The 16,883-nt window shown below is 41.3% G+C and overlaps 1 protein-coding gene across 3 annotated transcripts in view; it reads left to right on the top strand.

The window, feature by feature from the left end:
- The window catches only part of SLC1A7 (solute carrier family 1 member 7), a 94,112-nt gene that overhangs the window by 71,692 nt on the left and 5,537 nt on the right, over positions 1 to 16,883 (top strand). For 2 of the 3 annotated variants that reach the window (XM_048862348.2, XM_048862347.2), the window contains exons 7-9: positions 2,165 to 2,398; positions 9,188 to 9,382; positions 13,868 to 14,002. In XM_048862348.2, coding sequence (XP_048718305.1) covers positions 2,165 to 2,398; positions 9,188 to 9,382; positions 13,868 to 14,002 — 564 coding nt within the window. The remainder of the gene's footprint in view (positions 1 to 2,164; positions 2,399 to 9,187; positions 9,383 to 13,867; positions 14,003 to 16,883) is intronic. The other variant, XM_048862349.2, reaches the window with a different exon arrangement.

Raw genomic sequence — 16,883 nt, forward strand, 5'->3', positions numbered from 1 at the left:
GAGGAACATTCCTTGAAAAGCAATAGAAATACATCTGTCTAATAGTAGCCTTTAGCACGATAAAATAAATCTTAGGGCATGTCTACAATGCAATTAAAAACCTGCAGCTGGTCCTTGCCAGCTGACTCGGGGTTACGCATTTCAGGATAAGTGGCTGATTAATTGTTGTATAGACATTTGAGCTGCAGCCCGAGCTCTGTGGCCCTCCCACCTCGCAGGGTCCTAGAGCCCAGGTTCCAGCCCAAGCCCAAATGTCTATACTGCAATTAAACAGCCCCTTAGCCTGATCTCCGTAAACCTGAGTCAGCTGGCATGGGCCAGCTGCAGGTGTCTAATTGCAGTGTAGACATACCCTTAGATTCACAACTTGGCTCTTGCATCTCCCATAGCCAGTGGCAGATTAGCCACTGCGTCAACGGGGCCCGTATCTGGGGCACACGGACAATTGGGGTGACCCCTTGCCCCAACCCGCTCCGCCCACCTGGCACACCTGCTGGGGAGCGGAGTCAGGGCGCGGGGGCTTGCCCTGCTCCACCTGCCCGGTGCTCCTGCCAGGGAGCAGGGGAAGCCCCCGTGCCCTGATCCCGCTCTCTGGCAGGAGCGCTTTGGGGATGGGGGTGGGGGAAACACGACTGCAGGCGGAAGGGGTGGGGAGGGGCCTCCAATTCCTCTGGTCCAGGGCCCTGCAAAAGCTCAATCCACCTGTGCTCATAGCTTTATCCCTAAAATGCTGCTCTCAATTTCTGGGATGCTGTTAAAATTAAATGTGTGTGTGTGGTGGTGGGGGGGACGACTTTCAAAATATAGTTGACATTCGCTCTTTACATCAATGTCACTAATTTAAGAATGGCTCTTCAGCACTTTTGTGAACATTCTTAATAATGAGTAAATACTGCTACTACATCATTAATACATTGTAGTTACATAGCACCTTCCATCTGAGGATCTCAAAGTGCTTTGAGGTAAGAAAGGATCACTGCAGCAGCAGCAATGCCCACCTTATAACTTTTAGCCCAGAGATTACAGCACTCACCGGGAATGTGAGAAACACAGATTCAATTCCCCCCTTTCTGCCGGAGGAGGAGAAAAGATTTGAATGGAGGTCTCCCACCTCGCTCTCAACCCATGACTGTTCCATTGTGGATAAATACTTAAACAGTCATGGGGGGAGAGAGAGAATGACTCTGTAGTCCAGTGGTTAGAGATCCTGGTCCACTCCCCCTGCTCCAGTCACTGTTTCATTATTTATCCACACTGGAACATCTTCAGCAGGAGACACTGTGAGCAACCTCTCCTCCCCAAAACCAGAGTATCCCATAGCTCAGTGGTTAGAGCAGTCTCCTGAGACGTGGCAAACCCCTGTTTAAATCCAGGGAGGAGGGAACTGAACTGGGTCTCTCACATACCAGGTGACTGTGTTAACCCTTGGGCTGTTATAAGGTGGGTACCAGAACCATCTCTTCTTCCTGTTAGGGTCCCATTCAGACTCTATCTGGTAGGCAGGCTTTGAGCATGCCTTCTGGATCAGGTCTTATATGCAACTTAGGTGTCTGAGCGCCTACCTTGTCCTGGTCTGTGACTCACACTGGGGCTTAGGCAGGAGATACGTATCTGGACCCCAAGAGTGAGGCAGCAGTGCATGTGCCCAGAGGCAGAAAAATAGGCACCTAGGGAACTATTACCATGAAAACGTAGGTCCCGAGTGAGTTTAGGCACCTTCAGGACTCAGTGATAGTTTTGTGGGTCACAGTGGAGCCAAAACTGGAACTAAGGCACCTAAGTGCCTTTGTGGATCTGGGCCTTAACTACTATGGTGATGGGAACCTTAAAATACATACATTGAGGGAGAGATTAGATATATACTGCTTTATTAACAAATTGTATTTGAGTGTGTTGTGTGTGTCCTACAGGCCAGTCAGTAGAAAACAGTATCATTGCTAATAATTTGATATAAAAACATTTTCCCAGAACTTGTGAATGGAAAAGGAATAAGGGTCCAGTCCTACAAGATGCTCCTATGAACACCCTCCATGCTTATTAAACACTGAATGGTTGAGTCCTAAGTCTGTATTGAAATGAAAGTACAGGAACTTGTTATCTCACTAAATTGTTTGGTGGAAATGATCTGGCTCATAGTGATAAATCTCCCTCTCTCTTCACGTAGGTATTTTCCTTTTGGAATAGTGTTTCTTATTGCTGGCAAGATCTTGGAAATGGATGATCCTACAGCTATTGGGAAGAAGTTGGGCTTTTATGCCATTACTGTGGTTTGTGGTCTGGTGGTTCATGGACTGTTCATTTTGCCAATGATGTACTTCTTTATCACCAAGAAAAACCCCATTGTTTTCATCAGAGGGATTCTTCAAGCCTTGCTAATTGCTCTGGCGACATCATCCAGGTATTAAGCACTGATATTACTAAATACCTCTGAGGTCCTAATTAGAGCTGTCTGAAACTTGGAAGTTCAGGTGCGCAGGAAATGTCAATATTTCAAAATTTGATTTCATTCCAATTCTGGACCCGATGAAAAATGAAATATACCCCCCAGGATCTCAGCAGCTGCTGAGTGAAATTGCTGCTATTTGGTGGGTGACCGCTATGAAACTGACAAGAATCATGTCAGTTTCACTCAGCAGATGCTAGGGCTTCCAGAATCTGTGGTTCAATGTGCTAATTACTGTCAATATTATAAGCATCATTATCCCCATTCTACCAACGGATAAACAGAGACACAGAGAGGTTAAGTGACTTGCCCAAAGTCACATGGAGAGTCTGTTCCAGAGCTGAGAACAGAACCTAGAAACTTCCATTGTCTCCTGGGCTACCTAGTCTACACTGCATCCATATGTTCCTGAAATCATAATGGTTCCAACTAAAGGCCATAAAAATTAAGGGACTGTCAGCATCTCTATTATAAATTTCATTTTACAGGATGTTTATAAAATTTAATAACTTGCTAACTGAAATATAGTACAGTATATTTTGCACAGTGAAATCAGGAGCAAATTGTGTTTTGGGTGGCTTTATTAGTTCTAATGAAGTTTGAAAGTTTAAGGCTATTTTTTAAGTAGAACAACACATAAAAGTTTGTCACTTCAGATGCATTTGTATTCCCCAGACTCACAGATGATGATGATCTTACAGTCATAGATCTTAGTGTTGGAAAAGACCTTTCAGGCTCCCTCTCAACACTCTCCCCTGATCCCACCAAAGTTTCCTCAGTCCTGGTTCTGAAAACCTCTAATGCTGGTGACAACACCTCTCTGGACCATTTATTCCATTACTTAATTCCCCTTAGTCTAAGGACATTTTCTTATCTATTCAACCTGAATTTTTCCCTCTTTAGGACTTGTGTCTCTCATTGTTTTACCTTTCTCAGCTCCAGAAAAAAGTGCCCCTTTCTCTTCTTCCAGTTTGTACTGTAGAAAGATAATGGCATTTTTCACCAGGTTAGAATCCTATACTTACCAAGTGTCGTCTTACCGGGGCTTTATAAAATAGCACAGTTACTTCCTTTGTCATAAAATAGATTCTCTTCCTTCACATTTGTGAGTTCATATCCAATGTATTATTCACCTGATCTTTTCTGCATTATTGCTTTCTAAACAGCTATTTCCCCTTTTGATTGAAGCAGGTCATTATTTCTTCCTATGTATGTTACCTTTGGTTTCTCTCATCATCTGTCTGCCTATATCTCGGAGCCCATCAGATCATTCTGCAACTATTAGCTACCTTCTCTGTAGTTTAGTCTCTAGGGTACGGGTTGGTCATGGTATCATGAATTTTTCAAAGTTTCTTTTCTAAAATGTACCAAAATCATAAGTCAAAGATATACAGCAAAAGTCAGGCCTGATTTATAGTGACCAAACTACAGACCCAACTGTCTAAACTGTGTTTTGTGTTTACACAGCATTCCTTGATAGTCTGCAATGCCAGTACGGACACAAGCAGAAAATTGTGCACATTCTCAAGTGACTCTGTGCATAGCTTTGTATGCTGCATGTGCAATTGCCCGTTTGCACCAACAGATGCATTTTTCTGCAAGTGCAATGTAGACTTCTTTTTAAAAAAAAAAACATTATTTGGTGTTTTTCCTCTTAAATGGTAGCATCTTGTGATGAGATAGTTGAACTTTTCACCTTGGTGATAGTGAGAAGAATAGATACTGCATATAACTGAGTTGTTGCCAAAAGAACATGCACAAATAATTGGTTTTGGAAAGTAAAGCTGCTTCTCCTGACAGTCATCACATCTGTATCTGATTAAGTAATACTTGCCACAAAGGCAACAAATTAATATTAATAATACAGGCATTGGATTATCAGATCATTTTAAAGCAGAACAAAAGGTTGGCCTACTAATGTGTCTCTACCATATGTTTCTGCATCAGTGCATGCCTACATCTAATGATAGACAGAACACTGAAAACCACCGGGCGTGGAAAGATTTCTTTAGTTAAAGATCGTAACTATAGAAAAGACATACCATGCACAAAAAGTGAGACAAATCACTCTTGGGAGATTTCCCTGTTCATGTCAAGGGCCAGCTGTTTTCTTTGCCTATTATTATTAGTTATTATAGTAGCTCTTGGAAAACCCACTCAAAGATCAAGGCCACACTGTACAAACACCTAGCAAAGATAGTCTCCATTCCAGCGAGCTTACAATTACAGGTAAACAAGACAGACAAATGGGAGTGGAGGGTGCAGATGGGAAGGATGAAGTTTTTAAATACAGATTATACTGGATAAAGCCATGGCCAAAAAGTAAATTATTCTTCACCTGGCTCTTTATATGTAGCAACGCTAATGTAGACTATGACAAAGCTTAGTGAGTCTCTAGTGGATAATTCATCTTTTTACTGAATTTAGTGTTGGTGAAAGATGATGGAATGATAGACCAGGAGTCTAAATACATCTAGCTAACCCCAGATCCGGTAAAACAAGGCAGTACTAGTGCAAGCCTTCCCACACCAACTCCTTAATTTGCCTTATCTTTGTTTTCCAGGGATCCTTTTTGAGGGACATTCCCCAAAGCTAATTTAGTTCTTGGCACCTCTGCCAAGACTGCAAGTAAGGGTGCCACTTTGTGGAAATGGTGCTGGTAGCATTGGGATGTGAACTCCTGTCCGCTACAGGAACTGTAAGCCACCAAGCAGTCATCTCATTGCAATGACTTTGCTGACCTAAGCATAACTGGAACCCATAACCTGTAAGTGAAGGGTTCTCCATCCAACAATCAGTCCCCATGTGCTGTCCAGTTTTATCACTTTAGATGCCAATGACATACTTGGCATTTGTATGGAAATGTCAAACATATAGGGCAAAATTCTGACTTATTTGCACATATATATCGGTGGAGGGCGGAAAGGGCAGAAGTTTCTTTTACCCTCCTCCTCATCCCCCCAAACAGTGCACCCACACAGGACCATAGCACAACATATGCTTGTTTCCTTATGTGTTTGGCAGGGGGTTCCAGTGATATACTGGGTAGCATTCCATAGCCCCAAGAGGGTGTGTGGCCAGCTAGTTTGGGTGGTGACCCCAGGCTCTTAGGCCCTTGGACATTGTTCAGCTTTTGTGACAGGCACTAAGGGAGGCTTGGCTCAGGGAACATCTGTCGCTGTTACCATTCCTCCCCCCAGGCACCTCTCACAGTGTGAAGGACAGAATTTGGCTGATAGATAGAATGCCCCTTGGTTTGATTATAATTTCCCTAGAACATGTAGAAGGTTTTTTTCTCCATAGTCATCTTTCTACAATGTCAGTGAATCAAAGGCAGCGTCTTCTTAATAGTGCATCCCATCAAAAGAACCAGTTCTCTTTTCCTCTGCACACAGCGTAAATAAAATGTGAACATTTCAAGGGGCTTTTTGCTTCTTATGAAACTCTGAAACCTTGGCTCTTGTGCAGTATAAAGTAAAGACAGATTTAACAAAAGGGAGGTGTAACTTAATTCTAGATTAAGTCAGCTTGTTGACTTTCTGGAGCAATAATAAGAATTAGGATTCATTTGCAAGATAAACAGGCAGGGCTAACCAGCCGAAGAAGGTGCTTTTTCTGTAGAGACTGGCTTTTCTTTTTTTTTTTTTTTTGTGGCCTACGTTAGAGCTTTGCATAACTGAAATATTGGTTTGTATTCAATCCTTGCCACTGTACAATCACCAAAATGGAGTGGGATAAATCTGTAGTTGTTTTGCAATTGCTGGTCAGTAAAACAGTCCTGAGTAGGACAAGATGCCTCCTCTCTTTACTAACGGCTTCAGGAAATTCTGAAGCATATTTAGCTATTCAAAAACAGTGCTTTAGATTTGGCCTCAAGGTATGGGTCAAGTGTTAAAACCTAACAGTTTCCTCAGCATTTGACATTAGACCCCAAAAGCTGCTTTTACTAATACTCAGTTAGGCCAGGTCTACACCAACAAGTTAGGTCCACACAGCTACATCACTGAGGGGTGTGAAAAATGCTAGATTTGAGTTTCATTGAAAACTGCAAAATTTAGGACAGGCTTTCAGAGATTAGTGATCCTTCTGATTGAACTTGGGCCAACTTTCTTGGGAACCTAGCACAGTCTATGGTTCCTGGTTGAAACCATGCAAAAACTCAGTAGCTTCTTATCATCATATCATATCATATCAGTGGCTTCATAACCTCTTGGACTGAAAATAGGCCCCAAAATTAAAAATGTTGGGTTTTGCTGAGTTTTTGCTTTAATTTTTAGATTTGTTTGAGCCTGAAACTGAAAGCAAAGTTTAAGGATGTGAAACAAGAAGAAAAGGTTCACATAAACCCCACATGAACCAGAATTTTCAAGTTTTATTCTGCTGTCCTGAGTGGGTTACTGTCTGTCTGAATAGCTAGCTTCCCAAACTACCACCTGCATCTCCTAACTGCAAGAGAGCATGTGGGACTTACCTCATCTTTAGTTGGAATTTTTTATTATTTTTAATGTGGCATTTGGTAGATAGTCTGTGTAAGATAAGAAAGAATCGTGAAGGATTGTTATTCATATGTTATGCCCTCTGGACGCGTTAAACTATAATAATGTAAAAAACTTTGAAAAAAGAATAAACATTTCCCCCTCCTCTCCATACAAAGAAACACAAGGATTCATTGTAAAAGAAGCTGTTGAGTTGCAAGAGATGAAGTTTCTATAAAAGAGGTGGATGTCACTGCAGAACTCTAAGTAGCTCAAAAGTGGTAATAATAGATTTTAAGTTAATTATTCATTATTATTAGCAGCTATGCCTATGGTTGAATTGCCTAACACTGTCCATTATAAGATGTTGGTTTCTGTTTTACATTTATATTCCAGTAGCACCTGGAGGCCAACTAGGTCAGGGCCCCATTGTGCTAGGCGCTGTACAAATCTATTACAAGTGATAGACCCTGCCCTGTCTTTTCGATTGAGTTTACAATCAAAGACATAACTGATGGATGAGATGAACAAGCAGGACAGGGTAAAGGGCAAGGAAGAGGAGAAGAGAGAACAAAAATAGGATGTGTGCAATTCTTGGCCAATAAGGAGCAGTAATTTCAATTTGCCACCAACCTAGCCATTCTCAGGTTTGTGATTTGATCGCTAGGGATCAAAATGGGTTACAGTTATATGGCTGCTTAGCGGTGTGTGTGAAGTGAACCAGTGGTCTCTGTCTCAGGGTATGTCAACACAAACTGCTATCATAGCACTGCAGCTGCACTGTGGTAGCACTTCAGTGCAGACACTGCCTATGCTGCCAAGAGGCAGTAGCTATACTGACAGAAGAATTCATCCAACAACCTAGTGATGAAAATCCACACCCCTGAGCGATGTAGCTGTTCCCAGCGTAGGCCAGCCCTAAATCTTCTCCTTAGTGCACAGATCTCTGTGTCCCAGCTGGCTTCTCTGGCTGCAGCATCAGCAGAGAGGGCAAGGAATGAGAGGGCACAGACACTCAACTGTACTTTCACTGGTCCACAGAAGTGATCCCACCAGTTCACCATGGTTGAGGAACCTTGCACTTTATTGTATCTGATCTGTGGACAAACAAAGGACTTTAGTCCCCAGGGCTATTTATCTGACATCTTTCACCAGCACTAAATTCACTTGGAGGGTTGGGAGGAGAGAGTTTTGTAGAGTTCAGCTCAAGGAGCAAGGAGCAACCTGTTTTTAAAATAATCCCGTTTACTGTGCAGCCATGATAAATTGTTGCCTAAACAGGTATTTTATTGTTGGTTCGGTGTCAATACTCAGTAGGCACTGGCAATATCTTAAGGGCGTACACTGCCCTCAGTCTGTGTTCAAAACTCTCATTGTTAGTAGGAGCTGAGGCCCTTAAATTTAATAAGCATGGGGGATAGGGGGAGAAATCCTGTGCAGGCACAGGATCAGACTTACATTTTAATAAAACTGCCCTATTTACTGTATGCTTGAAGGGAGATGGGGTGGGCCTGAGACATGTCCTCTATCCCTATTGGAGCCTTGAGGAGATCCTTGCCTTTCTTTGGTTTACATCTTACCCCGCTTCAAAGCTTATCATCAGGGCTATCAACTTTCTGTCTAAGGAGGACGGGATGGAACTTCCTTCCGAAAGTATCAACAGTGAAATTTTGATTCCAGAGGCATCACAACTGAGCTGTATGAGACACTTTCCTTCCTTGACCCTTTGGTGGCTTAACACACAAAATGGCTTCTGCACCATCTCCAGCCCTTGCTTTCTACCTTTCATAGGTTATAAGGCCAGCAGGAACCATTGTGCTTATCTGGTCTGACCGCCTGCCTAACACAGGCCATAGAACTTTCTGAATAAATCACTGTTTGAACTAGAGCATACCTTTTAGAAAAACATCCAATATTGATTTAAAAATGTGTAGAGCGGGAACTGAACGATTGTCTCTTGTGTAACAGTGCAAAGCAGACTTTGCACATACACGCTCAAGTGCCTTGTGCTCATTAAACACAACTGACCTGCTCTTGCTCTCACAGAAGCCAATGACAAAACTCCCATTATCAGTGAAGCCAGATTGGCCCGATACATAAGCAGACACAGAAGCGAAGATAGGAAATAGGGCTTGAATGGATACAGCATTGAATATGATCTATATGCAGGGGAAGAGAGATGAGTTTGCTGCTTTTAATGTTAGTCCCTGAGGATAAAACAGCTTTCAACATGTGTTTGGTTTTGGTTTTTGTTTTGGATGTTTTGCAGCTCAGCCACATTGCCTATAACTTTCAAGTGCTTGCTGGAGAATAACCATGTTGACAGAAGGATTGCCAGATTTGTGTTGCCTGTTGGGGCCACGATCAACATGGACGGAACTGCCCTCTACGAAGCAGTGGCAGCAATCTTTATTGCTCAAGTAAATAATTATGAGCTGGATTTTGGACAGATTATTACTATAAGGTATAAACAAAAGCCCAGCAACCTTTCCATTTGACTTATTAAATCTGTGACGTTCTCTCCTTTGTGTATCAAGCACATTACTGCGGCTGCAATCTTCAGTTCAAAGCTTCCTGTAAGATCAGGGCCGGTGTGGAGGGAAATCTTATTAGCACTATTAAAATAGACATGAATGGAGAAATATATTGCATTTCAATTTATTAAATTGGCTTTTTTTGTCCTTCGCTTTTTGGCCAGTTGTAGCTCATTCATTTAGGATTACAACTTTGTTGCTAGCAGTGTTTAATTTTTTTCCCTTGAATCCTATACAAAAAAATGAATCCCTCCAAATCCCTGTGCTGTTGGGGATGCACTTCCAGTGCATAGGACGGGGACTATGTAAAGAACACACCAGCCCCTTCCCTCCACAAATAACTTTAAACATTGTAAACTTCAAAGGTAAGCTCCTCAGCAATGAGTTCTGCCCTTTACACCACAGGAGGGCCAGAGCAGCATTCAGGAACCCTAAGTACCACAGCAGACCAGGGGACGATCATCAAGTGCAGGCAATATGGAAGACAGCTGTAAGATTGCCTCCCAAGGATCCCTCGCAGGTCTCGATAAAACAGGGGCATGCCGGGCACATCAGGAATGAAGCATGGCAGAGAGATTCCAACTGCATGGCCCATAGGGCAAGCCCAAGGAGGCTGCTGTAATTTACGCCTGCAGGGCTATCTACGTTACAGAATGGGCCTCCTCAGGTTTTAAACATGGCTTCTACTGCTGCTGCTTGTAAGTTCTCACTGGCTAGAGAGCCCTGACTATAGATTCTATATTTTAAATAACTTCTTCTTGAAAATAGTATAACCAATCCTAAATAGAAAAAAAAATTCCAATCAGTTAACTATTGCCAGAATGATTTCACTGCCTGTTAAAGAACGTCTCAGGGAGCGAAACCTGCAGGTTTTCAGCAAGGAACGAATGATTAGAAAAACATTCATATAATAAGTAAGGCCTGACCACATTAGAGATCGACCTACCATCTACCCTCTGACCTCATCACCATCGTATCTGGGCATGTTTACACTGTTGTGGCCTGCACATCTTCAGTTCTAGTGTGTATAAGACCTAAATGACAACAGCAAGAAAGTTTTTTCAATTAGCTTTTTCCTATAACTGGAGTCTGCTTATGAATTAATGGGAAAGTTTGGTGAAACTAGAAAAAAAAAATCAATCTGGCCCATATGAGCTGTTGCCTTCTCACCCTGTACTATAAGTGAGAATGGTCATGTGCAGGGCTATCGATATGTCTACTCAGCTGGGAGAGACAATTCACAGCTCAAATAGCCATACATGTGCTAGCTTTGCTCAAACTAGCGTATGCTAAAAATAGCGTGCGACTGCAATGTGTGTGACAGCGTGCGACTTGGCCTAGTCATCTGAGTGCAGTCTCGGCCGACCTCCTGGGTACATATTTGGGTGGCTAGCCCAAGCTGCCTCTCATGATGCCAAGGCCACATTGCTATTTTTAGCACACCAGCTCGCGCAGAACTAGCACATGCACATCTATACACAGCAGCTGGGACGTGATTCCCAGCTTCTGTGTAGACATACCCTTCGTCTTTGTGATCTATAATTCGGTTACACTTCAATTAGAGATGGGCCCAGAACAAAGCTAAAAACAAGTGGTATGTTATAAAAATCATCCAAATGGAAGAGGAAGATGGAAAGGGTGATCTGGAAGATTAGAGAACAAGAAGGATGATGGGAGATGGAAAGAATGTATATTGTAAACTGCTCAGAGCAAAACCATGTCTGCTCATGTGCCAAGCACAGGCTTCATGCCAATAAATAAGGGGATATAAGTAAAGCCAGAGTAGGAGGAAAGGGACAAAGGAAGATTAAAAACAAATCAAAGAGAGGAGGGAAATCAAGGGTAGAATGGAAGGAAAGAGAGGGAGAAAACAGATTGTTAACAGTGATCGGCCCCACACCAAAATCTAATCTTGAATTCCACCACTGAATCTAAACATCTTCGGTCTAAGATGGGACAAACCCTCTCTAGATTTAGCTGCTCCCACGCTGGGAGATTTGAAATCTGGATCCAAACCTGAACATTCCCAAATTTCAGGATGTTCTGGTTTGATTTTTTTTTTTTTGTCTCAGCCTGTTATGAAGATAGGTTTGAGGGGGATCGAGATCTGGTACTAAGATTGCAAGGGCTTGTTGAGGCCCATCTCTGTAGAAGTGAAAGAACTAAAGACACTCTCCTAACCTTGCCAATTTCCTTTTAATGTAATTATGCCAACAAACATCTCTATTTGGGACCATTGTTTAGTGGCTGAATTTGTGAAGTTGGCCTGAAAAGTAGCATGAGCAACAGCAGAATTCCCTGATCTTACTAATTAAGGGCCCTATACTTGCTCCCAGGTAAGTCATTGGTAGTTTTACCACTGACTTTAATGGGAGCAGTAGCAGGTCTAAATCCTGGTTGGCAACCGAGTCAGAGGTTCTGTTCTGAAATAGTTTGGTGTCCAGGGAAGCTTTAACATTCACCACTGAATTTCATTTCCATTTCGTACATTGAGATGACATTCCTTTCTGTTTAGGCTAAGCACACCACCATGGTATCCAAATGCCACACAAGCTTTAATTTTTTTCAACTTGCTTATAAATCTAAATTTTCACTCTCCCTCTACCCACATAAGGAATTTATTTATGTATTGTGGGAAAGCTAAGACTCCTAGGTTCTTTTTATTATAGCGCCATGGATTCATTGTGTGGGTTTGAGTAAGTCAATGAACATCTCTGTACCACAGTGTCCTCATTGGAAAATAGGGATAACAACAGTTTGAGGCTTAATTAACTAATGTTTGTAAAGAATTTTGAAATCATGGGATGACAGGTACTGTATAAATGCAAATGGTTATTACTTACTATTTTCTTTAGTAAGTCACCCACTTACTGTCTTTATATTTATGTTTTGTCTTTTCTAGTAGCTGGCCTAACTCTCTTCCTCCTATCTACCTCTTTCCATCTGTCAATCTACCCAATCATTTATGCTCCTAGAAAAGGGAATCCATTTTCCAAAAAAGAGCACTAATTAAATAGAACACTGAACAAGTATGTAGTAGAGAGCTTAAGCCTGCATGGAAACTAATATTTGTATCAGAGATGGTCTCAAACTAGAATCCTGATCTAAGACTCCCCCCACTGAATATGGGGAAGAGGAACTCAAAATGGTACCCTCAATCTGAAAACACCTAAGCTTTGTCTCACCTAGATCATGATCCAAACACTCTGACTCAGTCCCATTTCTTATTTGAAGTCAGACATTTGGTTCAATACTCAGTGTCAAATAAAAATGAAATTTTCAGTTCATTCATTCACTATTTGTATTGCGGTAGAGCCTAGAGTCCCCAGCCAAGATTGGAGACTGGCACCCATTGTGCTAAATACTGTACAAGGATGTAGTGAACGGCAGTCCTTGTTCTGAGGATCTTACAGACTAAGTAGATGAGGCAGGCAAAGGGTAGGAGACAGGAAATATTATTATCATCCCTGTTTTACAGATGAGGAACTGAGGGATATAGAAACTAAGTGACTTGCCCAAGGTCACACAGGAAGCCTGTGGCAGAGACAAACTGAATCCAGTGGTCTTGAGTTCCAGCCTAATTCCTTAATCACAAAACTATCCTCTCTTTTCCAGAGGATGGAATTTATGTCTGCCAGGTCCCCCTGCCCTCTTCCTGCCTGGCTGAAAAATATGAGAATCAAACAGGAGTAGTGACTGGTTTCTATTTTCCAGAAACATAAGAGAAGGATGAAATCATTCATGCTTGCTTCATACTTAGACCCAAATAGATGAAACCAGGATCTAGGATGAGATCCTCACCCCTACTCCCGTTCATATATGCTGGCTAGAAGGGCTAGAACAGCATAAAAGGACTGGCAGAGGAGGATTCCCTTGGTGCAGGAACTACAGACATCATCTATTAGGTTCGTTCCAAGGACCTCCTTGCAAGCCTTGACATAGGTTTTACACTGAGGGTGGGTGTGTATCAACTTCAAGTCTGCAGTATGCAGCATTGAAGAGATTCTGGGGACAGGCTGACATCATCGAGACAGGCCCCCACAACTGTTTAAATTACACTGAAGGCTGCAAAGCAGCCTAGAATCAGGAGGGTGCAAAAGTAGCTTAAAGCCACTTTAGCTGCCGTCCCTTCCCTTAAGGTCAGAAGTTCTGTGCCATGACTTAGAGGCGCAGTGCAGAATCTTACCACTGGAGCTCACCCACTTGGCTATAGGCATAAAAGATGAAAATGTAGCAGGCTAATGTGTCCCATTCTAGCCATCTGGCTGATTTCTAATAACAGTTCATCAACTCCTGTTGCAGTGGCTTGTACGTGAGTGATTCTGGTCCAGAAACAGTCATGTAGAGATACTTTGTGTTATTGCCAGCCGTGTGATATGGCTGTAAAATCTTATTGTTCCTCTTCTTGTTTAAAGTATCACAGCAACAGCTGCCAGCATAGGTGCTGCAGGGATCCCACAAGCTGGCCTTGTGACTATGGTCATTGTTCTGACATCAGTTGGGCTGCCTACAGATGACATCACTTTAATTATTGCAGTTGACTGGGCATTGTAAGTAACTTAGTGTCTGAACCTTCCTTCCATCTGCAAATCAAGTTGTTTTTCTGTACTCTGCATGTCAATCCACAGACGCTTAGGGTGTCACAGCTGTCACTTCTGCACATCATAATCACTGGGAACTTCACAGAGACAACAGGGATAGACTTGAGAAGGCACCCAAACTAACAGAGACTCCTCATTAGCAGTATAGTGTCTGTGGCCAGAGCGAGCTGAATTAATAACAAATTATTTATTTTGAATTTCAGCTCTTTCTTTGTGAATTGCCCATGAGCAGATTTAAACTTTCATATCCTTCATTATTCAAAACTGTTCAAGTTTTTGGTATCTAGATTATGAGCAGTTCAGGTCTTAGCTCTGATAATGCACAGGCCAGGTCTACAGAGATAATCTAAACAGTTCAGCATTTTATCAGTTAACTCAACTGTTGGCATTCATGTTCAGACATGATAACATTTTGCAGTGTAGATGAGGCCATAGTTGAGCAGTTCTGATTATATCCAGTAGATATAGTACCCTCTCTCTCTTTACAATAGCTGCTTTTCTTTTATTCTAAGTAAGTCCTACAATCTTACATTTCTTCATGATTCCTCTAAATACAGTAAAGATCCATTGCACAAGATGCTACAAAAGTGCAATTACAAGTTCACTGTATTTTATTTAAACTTACCACACTGAAAGTACTTTATGAAGTATTCGGGGGGGAAAAAGTTGGGCTTGTGGCCTTTTTTGTTTCTGTAGGAGGCTTAGACAACCTGAAGGTTGAGTATTTTTGTAAGTTTATTTTTTACTTTCAAAAATATCAGGAATGTGAAGTCTGGCTTTTCTTGGTTTTGCTGGAGAACTTCTGGGATGTTTCTGGGATGTTTATTGTGACCTCTAACCTTTAAAGGGCAAGGGTGTTGAATCTATAACAAAGCCATTCTTTAACAGATAACAAAGCTCAACAAAAACAAGGTGTTTAAACACACTGACTAAAAAGCTCTTCCCGTCTCAATTACTCGGCTCTGACTCAATACTTGTAAAGTCACCATTTCACTATTTGTCTTGTCATCAGAGCCTTTCAGCTTAGACAAGCCTTGAATTTCTAGTGTAAAACCAGCAGAAATTTAAAAACAACAACAAAAAACCACTTCAGGCTCTATAAAAAGATCAAAGAAGGTTGCATGCCCAATTTTTTTCTTTTGCAGGTCACCTTGAGTGAGAAGGGCATACTTACATTTCTTGGACTAGTGCTTGGCAGTTTCATAAACCTATAGGTGCAGAGTGAACTGATCTGTCTATACTGTGGCTAGCTTTACAAATATTTTCATCATTACATTTGGGGGTAGAAAAATATAAAGTTGCTTAAATTATCTGATAGAATTGAAATCTCCATTACAATGCATTAGTTGTATTGCTTGCAGAACAACTCATTTAGGTAACCTTAGTGGGTACGTGAATTTAATAATTTTATCCAGTTCCCAAGAAAAAACATACACACACTTCTTACCTACTTCGTTAAAATGTTGAGTACAAGTTTTGTATCTGATTATATATAACTGTACCCTCTTATCAGACTCCAAAATAGCTTCTTCCCACTCAAAGCTGCCTCTAGGCAGAGCCCAAAGCTAACCATCTAACATGTCTCTCCAAGAGTCAAAACTTGTTCACAAGCTAAGAAAAACCTTGTAAGATTATAACAGCACCAACTGCAAACACCTGCTGTAACTATATTTTTGCTTTTTACTTTTACTTGTGAAGATCTTCATCAAAGCAGAGTCAAAAGCAGTAAGTTAAGGCTAAGAGGGATAGATACATCTAGGTCCAGATTTTCAAGTGCAGTAGACATGCAATTTTCATGTGTAGTTACTGTAACTGTATATGTAATTTGGATAACTGCATGGAGGTGCATCTAATTAGGCATGTAAATATACTTGCAAATTAGGCATGCATACAGTGTATGAAAAGTCTGGCCCATAGAGTTTAAATCCACTGTGTTCTATATGCTTTGAAATCTGAGTAGTACGATATTGAACCTTCATTCATTTTTATAAGCCAAACATCTGAATGATTCTGAATCTCAGTTTTATTATACAAATTCATAAATTAAGTTACACTGAAAACTTTATCATATTGGTGTTTCACACACAAAAGGATACAGTTAGTTTGAAATACATGCAGTGTAGCTGTAGCCATATTGATTCCAGGATCTGAACGAAACAAGGTGGGAGAAGTATTACCACACCTACCTTGTCTCTCTAACTTGAAATATTGTCAACTGGAAATAATGTATTAAAAGTAGTTTCAGATACTACCCTTGTCCGTGAGTCCCATCAATATTTGTGGTTTTACAATCCATTTTTTAAAAATATTTTTTTCTTATAACAAGGGGAAACAGACTGATTAACTGACTAAACAGGGAGAACACTGAAATTGGTCCCAGGATATGAGAATCATGAAATCTATTATACAGATGTTGTCAAATGCACAAAGTCAATAAACTGAAAATATTCTCTCTCATTTCTTTCTGTCCTAGTCTTAAGTGTTACTTGTAACGATAGCAGGTAAGGTGTTTTCAGACAGGAGTGTGATATAAGTTGACTGTTTCCTGTTAGTTTGATATTGCCAGGAAAGCACTGTTATTTGGGTATGTTGTTCTGGAAGACTGCAGACTCTGCTACACACAGTGATCTCCTTAACCAGCATTCTGGTTGCTGTGATTCTTCATTTATCAGGGACCTGCAAGATATTGATTGCCCTCAACTCACTTGAGTTGAGGAACTTGACATTTTGCAGGATCAGTCCCCAAATCAGACAATATTCTGAGTTTTTAATATCTAAATACTCAAATACAAAACTATGAACAGAGGCAAATAGCTTACAGACTATGGAG

This window comes from Caretta caretta, chromosome 8 (genome assembly GCF_965140235.1).
Source record: "Caretta caretta isolate rCarCar2 chromosome 8, rCarCar1.hap1, whole genome shotgun sequence".
In the NCBI taxonomy this organism is placed as follows: domain Eukaryota; kingdom Metazoa; phylum Chordata; order Testudines; family Cheloniidae; genus Caretta; species Caretta caretta.